The 12,002-nt window shown below is 42.9% G+C and overlaps 1 protein-coding gene across 5 annotated transcripts in view; it reads right to left on the bottom strand.

The window, feature by feature from the left end:
• Positions 1 to 342: 342 nt before the first annotated feature.
• col8a2 (collagen, type VIII, alpha 2) overlaps positions 343 to 12,002 on the bottom strand; it is a 416,640-nt gene continuing 404,980 nt past the window's right edge. For all 5 annotated transcript variants that reach the window (XM_041212892.1, XM_041212890.1, XM_041212889.1 and 2 more), the window contains one exon: positions 343 to 5,925. In XM_041212892.1, the coding sequence (XP_041068826.1) occupies positions 3,998 to 5,925 (1,928 nt within the window). In that variant the 3' untranslated portion in view covers positions 343 to 3,997. The remainder of the gene's footprint in view (positions 5,926 to 12,002) is intronic.

Below are 12,002 nucleotides of genomic sequence, written 5' to 3'. Positions count from 1 at the left end.
CATGAATTTTGTACCAAATCTCTTGAGTTTTAAGAGCTTGTCTCTTAATTTATGGAACAGCGGGGCATTACTGTGATAATCACTAATGTTGAATTCATAATAGTATTCTTAAACTATTTTTATATTATGGAAAGCATTTAATTGTTATAGCATGCTATTCTAACTGGATTCATACTGACAAACTATATGAATAAACTTGCAAAAGCTATGATTTTTATGCCTACAATGAAAATTAAAATAATCTTTGTGACTGTGAAGCATGTTTGTAAGAAACTTCTGGCAGGAAAAAAGAAACTGGAAACATCTTATTGCACGCACCTAAACAAAATGGACTAAGAATCATTTTTCTTTACATCAGGAAATCTTTTATTGATGTTGTATCAATACAACCAAATAGTTTAGCTTTCAAAGAAGTGTCTGGTTTTCAATTCAAATAAAATAAGAGTGCATTTTACCAGTTACTATTACAGTGCATATAAGTATTTACAAAAGAGCTATCTTTCTATATCAGACAATGATAGCTATAGAAGGTGAAATTCTTATTTCAACAAACAAGGGAGAATGTCTGTTTTTCTCCATAATTAACAACCCATTAACAAAAACCATGGGATCACACGGGTTTGAAATGTGATTTCATGCATAAACAACAGGTCATCAAAAGTTGCATATAGTATTGAACACTGGAGTGAAATTTTATCACGCTGGAATTGTTATGTTGACATTTGACTTGACAATAGATTAATGAAATACAATGTATAGTTGAAATTTTCAGATGGAATTTGTGTTGACTTTATTGTAAGAGAGCGAAGGTGTCAGTATGCTGTCTTCTAGACACTAAATTAGCAAATGCATAGCCAGATTAGTGTTAACAAACTCATACCTGTTAATCTTTCTAAGTCTTTGACCTATGCCTTTGTTTTGAATAGTGGATATCTCATATATTTTGATTTGTATATTTTGACATTATTAAGGAATGCGGAGGTGCGCATTGCACTTTTTTACAATAATTGTAGCAGTTTAGTTTGGGAAGAAAATCAGCTTAATTTAGATGATGGATTTTTTTGATATAAAATAAATTTTGGCATGTCCCTCTGCATTTAACAACACTTCAAAGCGAAGATATCCAATCAGTTATTAAGATGATGCATGATTTTCACTGCAGTACTTGTGATTTGAAAATTATATTTTAATGACTGGGCCAATTATTGTCAGTAGCATGTTCTTTTGAAACTGGATTTTACCTTGCATTTTCCAATTCAATTAGTTTTGATTTGGTTATAAAAAGGGGTAATTCAATTGCCTTTCTCACAGAGTATAATTTGTGCACAGTGAATCTACGTAGTTCCATAAAAAACAGTTGTAAAGTTCTCGGTACAGGATACTTCAGGCAGGGCATCATTTTCAATGAAGAGCCTAATTAACCAATGGTTTTGTATCATGTTTTGATTCTGTAGAGTCAATCACCAACAATTAAAATTAAAGGGTCAGAAATTCTGCTCCACAGTGCCCCGGTTTTTGGTGTTATGAGTGCCGTTTTGTGCCTAAAATGGCCTCTACGCCACACATACAAAATTCTGGTGCAGGCTAAGTTGGATGCCGCTTTGCCAAAGGCCAAACAAAAGGCATCCTTTACCCATGTCAGAAGCTGGCATCAGGCTATTAACATATGCAAATTAGGGGCCTAATGCCTGCTTAGGCTCCCTCTTGCAACTTTGGCTTGTACCTGAAGCAACTAGCATAATTGTTGGTTGCCTCTGGGAAGACCAATGCTCATTACGGAATGAAAAAAAGGTTAGAACTCATCTTAGTCACAGCTGGCCTTGATCCTGAGACTTCCAACCTCACTCCCGGCTGATTTCCAGGCCTCCCGACAACTCCCCTTGGGCCCAACCCCGACCCTAGCCCCTACCCCACCAATCGTGCTCTATGGCCCTCCAACATTACTGCAAACCCCCACAATGTTCTTTTCTGACCTCCTAGCCTCCCCCCCTCATCGTAATCTGCAGCCCAAGACACTCCTCCTCCCCCTTGAGTTGAGCCAATCACTTACCCAAACGTTAGCACACAAACCTGTGTGGATTCCTATCACCATGCCTTCAAAATGATAATGAGGGAAAGAGGCCCAAAATCCTAGGCTCCTGAGACCTCCCTAGTTGAATGCAGGCTGTAAGCACTCTGGGGATGAGGCACCCAGAAAAGGAAGCTGCTGAATTTCTGGGTCAAAAAGTAGCTTTAAGTAGTTTAAGTAATAGGCAGTATTATTATTGCACTTCAATGGTAGGAAAGAAAAACTGGTAGCAACTTTGTAAAAGACTAGATTATGGTAATGTAATTTTTGTTTGTGTTCTTTCAACTGCACACTTGGATTTAAATTTTGCTAAATAATAGCGTATAACAATTAATGCATTACTTTGCTATTTAAATACTATTTTATTGAAAACATTCATCCCTTAAAATAAATGGGTTAATGCTTCTTAAAATACTGTTAAAATTTCATAATTTTCATAATTTGTGCTTGAAGAATCCAACTTCAAGGTTTATTTGGTCAAAGAAGGATACTACATTTTTAAAATACAAAAGAAAGGCACAGGTAAGGCATTTGAAAATTAATTAATACAAGTCATTCAGTTGTAATAATCTTTAACTAGCTAAGGTTCAGTTGCAGAGAATTTACCAACATTTGTAGGCATTTTGAGTGGCACATAATATTCAGCTGTATGAGATCTGACAACATTTTACATTATAAAGTCTCTTTAAAACCTAAGTAACAATCAGAAGAAACACTGACTGAAAGTTTAAAGTGACAGCTACTGCAGTCATACCTCCCTGTGAGAAACAGTCTCAACTGTTGCAAAAATGTCAAAGAAACTGCACTAATCCAATCCAACATGAGATAAAATATAGTACAGTTTCTACAGGAAACACTATGGTCCACCTCTAGATCTTTTTGAATCTGCAATGTATATCCCCTTTAAGGATCCATTACCCGATTTTACAATTGCCATGTTTTATTTTGGTGCTATTGGGTTACCATTCTCTCGTCTTAATGTTGGAATTCTTGTGGCAATCATAATCAACAAGGATTTGAGTAGAGCTTGAGAAAGACAAAACATTTCACAGTCTTTGATAATGGAAAAATAGTGGCATTTATAAGTGTCAGTCCTCCAGCAGAATCAGCAAACTGAATTAAATTAGTAAGTAACTGGGCTACATGTGTCCAAGAGACTGTGTTGATTTTGATTCAGTATAGTTCAATGTTCCTTACCATTTTAATTTCAACCAGGTTGAAGCTCAGTAACAACACAGGTCATTAAGATAATGCAAAGTACAGATAATATAAACAGTACGAAAAAGACACTTACTTTGCACTACATCGCCTAACCTTAGATTTTTTACTAGTCATCACTACATGTTAATTTGAAATTTAAAATTCAAGCAAGTTGCAGTGGTGATTATACCAAGCTTCAATGTTTTAATTCTCACTCAGTATACAGTGTACACAGTTGTCTGAATTCACAATGGAACACCACTTAACATGTATTGCACTTCAAAAGGTATGATTATAATATCTGGAATACAACCGTGTAATATAGTTTTTTTCTGTCAATGGTATAAATGTGTAAAAACAAGAAATGCATCCTTAGGTAGAACATTACTCAAAAGTAGGCACAGGGAGTACAAGTATCACATACATCATATCGACTTGCATTGCAAAGGAAGTTAAGTTTTGCCTCTAACTGCTCATATGAAAGCAACAGTTCCACATTAAATCCATTGCAATATAAGCTGGAGACTTGTGCAGTCTTATGGGGAAGTGTCTGATGTGTGGTTGTTATACTATGCTGGATATCACCCAGAGGCTTTTAAGGCTTTTTTTAAATACTGGAAAACTGTAGCAACATAATAACACTTGTGCTTTTTCCAGTGAAACTTTGTTCATCTCGATAGTTTATTGCTACACAATATATATATATCCGCTAATTCAAGTTGATCAACGTTATGTTGGGCAGAGTAGGAATCCTGAGAAAGAGGAATGGATGTATTCAGTGGAATATAACCCATTGGCTTGGTCTGAAGGCATCTGGACCCACACTTGGTCATGCTCTTTAAGTTCCAGTACAGCACTTCCTGATGCTTGATCAAGGTATCCTTTCTTATATTCATCATATGTGTATGTTGCAGGCACATTATTCTTGTACAGTGCCACCCATATATTGGTTCCTTTGATATGCACATGATAAGCAAAGTAGTAGACACCTGGTATTTGACATGTGAATAGTCCAGTTGCTGGATTGTAACCATTTTGTCCATTATACAAAATCCTATCAAACTTAATGGGTGCCCCTGATGGTGGAAATGGTGTTGTCAGAATTGCAGTGAAAGCAGGAGCTACCCTTGCAGAAATTTCTCCTCTTCCAGGTGGTTTTCCAGGTTTTCCATCCCCTGGTATTTTTGCACCGTCCACAGCTCCATCTACATGAAGGCTAGCCACACCTGTTATTTCTCCATTAATGATGATCCCCGGTGGGCCTGGTGGCCCAGGTAGCCCAGGTGGACCTTGGCTTCCCAACATGCCTGGTATGCCAGGATTTCCAGGTGGACCTGTTGGTCCTGTAATTCCTGGTTGACCTACTTTGCCATTTCCTGGCAAACCTGGTGGTCCTGGTTCTCCTCTGGGACCTGGTAAACCTATTGGCCCTATGGGCCCTGAAGGCCCCTGAAGACCAGGTATTCCTGAAGAACCCCTGGGTCCTGGTTGTCCTTCCCGTCCTGGTTCTCCTTTGGGACCTACAGGACCAGCTAATCCTGGTGCTCCAGGGACACCTGTACGTCCAGCCTCTCCTTTTTGACCAAATTGACCGGGTGCTCCTGGGGGTCCAGGTAAACCTCTCTCTCCAGGCACTCCAGATTTCCCAGGTAACCCATTTTGTCCCTGGTCACCTTGCATTCCTTTCAAACCTGGTGGGCCAACAACACCAATTTCACCTTTGCCACCTGGTATACCTGGTTTTCCCATTAATCCCTTAGGGCCCATAGGCCCTGGAGGCCCTGTTTCGCCCTTACCTCCAGGTTCACCATTCAAGCCATTTTTTCCTGGTTCACCATTGATTCCTGGAGCGCCTAGGTTCCCAGGAGGTCCTCGCTCACCTTTAAGTCCATTTATTCCGGGCTTTGCATACCCTGGAGCTCCAGGAAGACCACGAGCCCCAGGTGGTCCAGGCTCACCTTTATGACCTTTAGATCCTGGAAAACCTGATAACCCATTTTGACCTGGTTTCCCTATACCATTCAGTCCTGGCTTTCCTGATGGCCCCTGAGGACCAGGTAGCCCTGGGGGGCCAGGTTCGCCTTGAGGCCCTCCTTCACCTTTCTCACCGGGACCACCAGGCAAGCCATTCATTCCTGGCTTTCCTCTCCCAGGTAGACCTGGTATTCCAGGTTTACCTGGTGCCCCTTCCTTACCTCTTGGACCTGGAGAGCCTGGTTTCCCATATCCATTCTCACCTTTGGGACCACGATCCCCTGGAGGTCCACGTTCTCCCTTTAGACCAGGCTCTGCTCTAAGTCCTGGGGATCCAGCAGCTCCTGGGGCTCCGGGTTTACCAATGACAGAAAAACCCGAAGGCCCAGGTAATCCTGGAGGCCCAGGAAGGCCTCTGGGTCCTATATCTCCTCTGGGTCCTATATCACCCTTAGGTCCTGGAATTCCTCTGATGCCTGGTTTACCAGCTTGTCCCGGCATTCCTGGTTTTCCAAAGCCTGAAAGTCCTGGTGCCCCCGGTGGGCCAGTCCGTCCTTGAAGACCTGGTTTTCCATTCCCTGGTTTCCCTGGTATTCCCGGTAACCCAGGAGGTCCTCTTGGCCCAGGCTTTCCTGGAGCACCTTTTTCACCCTTGAGATCTGAAGGTAGAATCACTGGAATTTCTGTTAGAATTAAAAAAATGCAAAAAGACATGTCAACTACCAAAAGTTAAATAATGAAATATTACTTTATGGCTTCTGATTAAACATATTATAAATTATACCTATTTATTAATTTAAATTTATTAAAAGTATTTTTTTGAAATATTTATTTCTTATTGCACATTTTTAAATTGTATTAAAAATAAACATATAGTTTAATTGTCCTTGACCGTACATTGGAATTTTTTAACTTTAATTTTGAAGAGTTAAGCAGTTAGCAGCAGGGCTATTATAAAAAATAAGATATTGTGGATGCTGGATATCTGAAATAAAAACAGAAAATGCTACAATTACTCAGCAGGTCAGACAGCATCTGTGAAGAGAAAAACAGAGTTAACAGACTGAATTTTACAGGCCGCCTTCGGGCAGCAGAGCTGATGGGCAGATCATAAAATAGGGCACCGTACTATCGGGGGTGTGCCCACTGCTGGCCCACACACCCCTCCAGAATTTTATGAGCAACAAAGGAGGCATGGGTGGGTGCTCACCTGTGGCTCACTTGAGGTCCGTAAGCGGGTAATTAATACCCGCTTAAGGGCCTCATACCGCCACCACTCAGATTTAATGGGCAGCGGCAGACGCCTGCACTCAGCGTGCAGCCCGACAGGTTTGCTGGCTGCTGGCCAGTGAAAGATGGGGAATGCTTCATTTCTGGGTTCCGGAGCCAATCAGAAGAACCCCCCCCCCCCACCCGAACTGGTTTCCTCTCCCCATGTCCACTCTCCCCTCCCTTGCACTGTCCAACATGTCCCCCTGCTCCCCCTCACTGAGGCCTGCCAGCTCAAGATCCCAGACTGAATGACCATTGCTGAATGCCTCCTTGGTGCAGTACTGACAGTGGCCACCACTCCAGGTGATGCTGCTGACCTGCGATTGGCTGACAGCTCTATGAGGCAGGACTTCCTCCTGAAGAGCGGTGGAAGACTCACCTCATAATAATTTTAGGCCCATCGGCTGAAAAATTAAAGCAGGGCGAGCTGGCTGGGAAGAGGCAGGGAATCAGGGGGAAAACTCTCTGCTGGTTGGAGTCATATGTAGCACACAGGAAGATGTTTGTGGTTATTGGGGGTCAATCATCTCAATTCCAGGACATCACTGCAGGAGTTCCTCAGGGTGGTATCCTAGGCCCAGCCATCTTCAGCTGCTTCATCAATGACCTTCCTTCCATCATAAAGTCAGAAGTGTGGCTGTTTGCTGATGATTGCACAATGCTCGGCACCATTCGCAACTCCTCAGATACTGAAGCAGTTCAGGTCCAAATGCAGCAAGATCCAGACTTGGGCTGACAAGTGACAAGTAACATTCATGCCACACAAGTGTCAGGCAATGACCATCTCCAACAAGAGAGAATCCAATCATCGCCATTTGATGTTGAATGGCATCACCATCACTGAATTCCCCCACTATCAACATCTTGTGGGTCGCCATTGACCAGAAATGAACTGGACTAGCCATATAAATACTGTGGCTACAAGAGCAGGTCAGAAGATAGGAATCATGCGACAAGTAACTTACCTCCTGATTCCCCAAAGGCTGTCCACCATCTACAAGGCACAAGTCAGGAATGTGATGGAATACTCCCCACTTGCCTGGAAGAGTGTAGCTCCCACAACACTCAAGAAGCTTTGCACTGTCCAGGACAAAGCAGCCTGCTTGATTGGCACCACATCCACAAACATGCACTCCCTCCACCACTGATGCAGAGTAGCTACAAGATGCACTGCAGCAATTCGCCAAGGCATCTTCAACAGCACCTTCCAAACCTACAATCACTACCATCTAGAAGGACTAGGGCAGCAGATAGATAGGAACAGCACTATCTATAAATTCCCCTCCAAGTCACTCACCATCCTGACCTGGAAATCGCCGTTCCTTCATTGCCGCTGGGTCAAAATCCTGGAACTCCCTCCCTAACAGCACTGTGGATGTACCTACACTGCATGGACTGCAATGGTTCAAGAAAGCAGCTCACCACCAACTTCTCAAAGGCAATTAGGGATGAGCACTAAATGCTGGCCTAGCTAGCGATGCCCACATCCCATGAATGAATTTAAAAAAAGGTAATTAACTTGAATTGTTAACTTTCTTTCTCTCCCCACAGCTGCTGTGAGACCTACTGAATGTTTACAGCATTTTCTGTTTTTATTATCGGGTATTATAAGCATCTGGAACAAATAACACAAAAGTGTAATTTGGGCATTGCACTAATCCCACCGATGAACAAACTCAAGACTACAAAAGTTTTCATTGACTTTCCACTTGAATAGTACAGATACCAATGTGAGTGTGAGCGAACCCAACGCACTTGTCCCAGATCCGTAATGAGATTTTAAAAGAAAAGATGAAGAAAAAAGAAATATTTTTTGAACTGCCTAAATATAACCTGTGGCTAGAAATTCTTCAATGTGCCAAATGTTCCCCGTAGAAAATACTTTACCCATGGGATAAATGTATTGCACAGAAGACTTTCCACCCTGCAATTTGAGAGGAAAAAGCTGGAATCAGATGTAATGGTATTACAGTTGAATAAAGGCAACTACAGAGGCATGAGGGAGCAGCTGGCCAGAATTGACTGGGAGATGAGCCTAGCAGGAAAGACAGTGGAACAGCAATGGCAGGAGTGTCTGGGAGTAACTTGGGAGACACAGCAAACATTCATCCCTAGGAAGAAGAAGCATACTAAAGGGAGGACGAGGCAACCATGGCTGACAAGGGAAGTCAGGGACAGCATAAAAGCTAAAGAGAAAGCATACAATGCGGCGAAGAGCAGTGGGAAACCAGAGGATTGGGAAGCCTACAAAGACCAACAGAGGACAACTAAAAAAGGAAGAAGGAGCAAGGAGATTAAATATGATGGGAAACTAGCCAGTAATATAAAAGAAGATTGCAAGAGTTTTTTTAGATATATAAAGGGTAAGAGAGAGGCAAAAGTGGACTTTGGGCCACTGGAAAATGATGCTGGAGAAGTAGTAGTGGGGAACAAAGAAATGGCGGAGGAACTGAATAGGTACTTTGCGTCAGTCTTCACGGTGGAAGACACGAGTAACATCCCCAAAGTTCAATAGAGTCAGGGGGCAGAGGTGAGTATGGTGGCCATTACTAAGGAGAAGGTGCTAGGAAAACTGAAAGGTCTGAAGGTGGATAAATCACCTGGATTAGATGGATTACACCCCAGAGTTCTGAAGGAGATAGCTAAAGGGATAGTGGAGGCGTTAGTGGTGATCTTTCAGGAATCACTGGAGTCAGGGAGGGTCCCAGAGGACTGGAAAATCACTAATGTAACCCCCCTGTTTAAGAAGGGAGTGAGGCAAAAGACGGAAATTACAGGCCGATTAGCCTGACCTTGGTTGTTGGTAAGCTTTTAGAGTCCATTATTAAGGATGAGATTTCAAGATACTTGAAAGTGCATGGTAAAATAGGGCAAAGTCAGCATGATTTCATCAAGGGGAGATCATGCCTGACAAATCTGTTAGAATTCTTTGAGGAGGTAACGAGTAGGTTAGACAAAGGAGAGCCAATGGATGTTATCTACTTTGACTTCCAGAAGGCCTTTGACAAGGTGCCGCACAGGAGGCTGCTCAGTAAGATAAGAGCCCATGGTGTTAGAGACAAGGTACTAGCATGGATAGAAGATTGGCTGTTTGGCAGGAGGCAGAGAGTGGGGATAAGGGGATCCTTCTCAGGATGGCGGCCGGTGACTAGTGGAGTTCCGCAGGGGTCAGTGTTGGGACCACAACTTTTCATTTTATACATTAATGATCTAGATGAAGGAACTGAGGGCATTCTGGCTAGGTTTGCAGATGATACAAAGATAGGTGGAGGGACAGGTAGTATTGAGGAGGCAGGGAGGCTGCAGAAGGATTTGGACAGGTTAGGAGAATGGGCAAAGAAGTGGCAGATGGAATACAACGTGGGGAAGTGTGAGGTCACGCACTTTGGTAGGAAGAATAGAGGTATAGACTATTTTCTAAATGGGGAGAGAATTCAGAAATCTGGAGTGCAAAGGGACTTGGGAGTCCTAGTCCAGGATTCTCTTAAGGTTAACTTGCAGGTTGAGTCGGTAGTTAGGAAGGCAAATGGAATGTTGGCATTTATTTCGAGAGGACTAGAATATAAAAGCAGGGATGTGCTGCTAAACAAAAACAGAATTACCTGGAAAAACTCAGCAGGTCTGGCAGCATCGGCGGAGAAGAAAAGAGTTGACGTTTCGAGTCCTCATGACCCTTCGACAGAACAAAAACAGAATTACCTGGAAAAACTCAGCAGGTCTGGCAGCATCAGCGGAGAAGAAAAGAGTTGACGTTTCGAGTCCTCATGACCCTTCGACAGAACTATCTATGTGCTGCTAAGGCTTTATAAGGCTCTGGTCAGATCACATTTAGAATATTGTCAGCAATTTTGGGCCCCATACCTCAGGAAGGATGTTCTAGCCCTGGAGAGGGCCCAGAGGAGGTTCACGAGAACGATCCCAGGAATGAAAGGCTTAACATATGAGGAACATTTGAGGACTCTGAGTCTATGCTCGATGGAGTTTAGAAGGATGAGGAGGGATTTGACTGAAACTTACAGAATACTGAAAGGCCTGGATAGAGTGGACGTGGGGAAGATGTTTCCATTAGTAGGAGAGACTAGGACCCGAGGGCACAGCCTCAGAGTAAAGGGAAGACCTCTTAGATCAGAGATGAGGAGAAACTTCTTTAGCCAGAGAGTGGTGAATCTATGGAATTCGTTGCCACGGAAGGCTGCGGAGGCCAAGTCATTGAGTGTATTTAAAACCGAGATAAATAAGTTCTTGATTGGTAAGGGGATCAAAGGTTACGGGGCGAAGGCGGGAGAATGGGGTTGAGAAACTTATTAGCCATGATTGAATGGCGGAGCAGACTCAATGGGTCGAATGGCCTAATTTCTGCTCCTATATCTTATGGTCTTCTAGCTACTGGTCTGGAATCTAAATCATCATCTGCTATCTGTTAATAAAGACAAATGTGGCTCGATAACCTTCTAACCTCTTTTATATTTGTTTTCAGAATGTGATACATATTAGCTAGGGCATGTGTCTTAGCCATGCCTGATTGATCTGGTAGGTTTATGGCGGTTCTTCTTCTGGAGTCCTCATGGTGTCAGTGGTCTCTTGATGTGCTAAGTGAGGAATTCCAGGATGTTGACCGAGCATTGATGAAGACATCTCAATATATGGCTGTCAGGATGATGTGTGTCTTGGCGTGGAACCTGGAGGAGATAGGCATTTCCAGGACATTACTTCTCTTATCCTTCTCAATGGCAGAGGTAAATGCTACCAAAATAAGCTTATCACTTCACTGCAATGTGCCCTGTAGATAGCATATATTGCCAACACAGTTTGCCAGGAGTGAAAGACTTAGGATAATGAGTCCAGTGTAACTGGTCCTTTTCTTGTTAGAAATAGCAATAGCCAGGTTATGTGGCATGGATGTTACCTGCCACGTCAATACAGCAGATTCTGCAGTAAGTTGGCATGGACTGCCAAGGATGAATATGATGAGCTGTTCATGAATATCCTTAATCAGATCCTTAGATTGAAGAAGATTTTTGAAGATGGATTAACTGAGGATGCTACCCTAAGGAACTCTGCTAGCCCCAAAATCGAGTGTTGATGAGCAAATATTGGTGAGTGGATATTGTTTAATGGCACTAGTGAGGGTTGTTTCCATCTGGGAGGAGGCTGATTGGACAGTAATTGGCTGGGTCATATTTGTTTGGCTTTTTGTGGCTATATAATATTTAGTCAGCTTTCCATTTTATCAGGGAGGTGCTAGTGTCATAGCTGCATACAGACTGAAGGAAAATTCTAGAACTCTCTCCCCCAAGAGGGCCTGGATGCAGGATCTCAAGAAACTTTCAAGATTGAGATCAGTAGATAGTTGTTAGGTAGCGTCATTAAGTGATTTGGGCCAAAATTTTACGTCCCGTCGGCAGATGCGCACCCGCCCCAACCGGGCGTGAGGTCGCACGAGATGATGTCGGGCGAGCGTCCCGATGTCATTGCGCAATCGTGCGAT

The sequence above is a fragment of the Carcharodon carcharias genome, chromosome 19 (assembly GCF_017639515.1).
Source record: "Carcharodon carcharias isolate sCarCar2 chromosome 19, sCarCar2.pri, whole genome shotgun sequence".
Taxonomy (NCBI): domain Eukaryota; kingdom Metazoa; phylum Chordata; class Chondrichthyes; order Lamniformes; family Lamnidae; genus Carcharodon; species Carcharodon carcharias.
The sequence above is the reverse complement of the archived record's forward strand: the minus strand, read 5'-3'. Positions and strand labels throughout refer to the sequence as shown.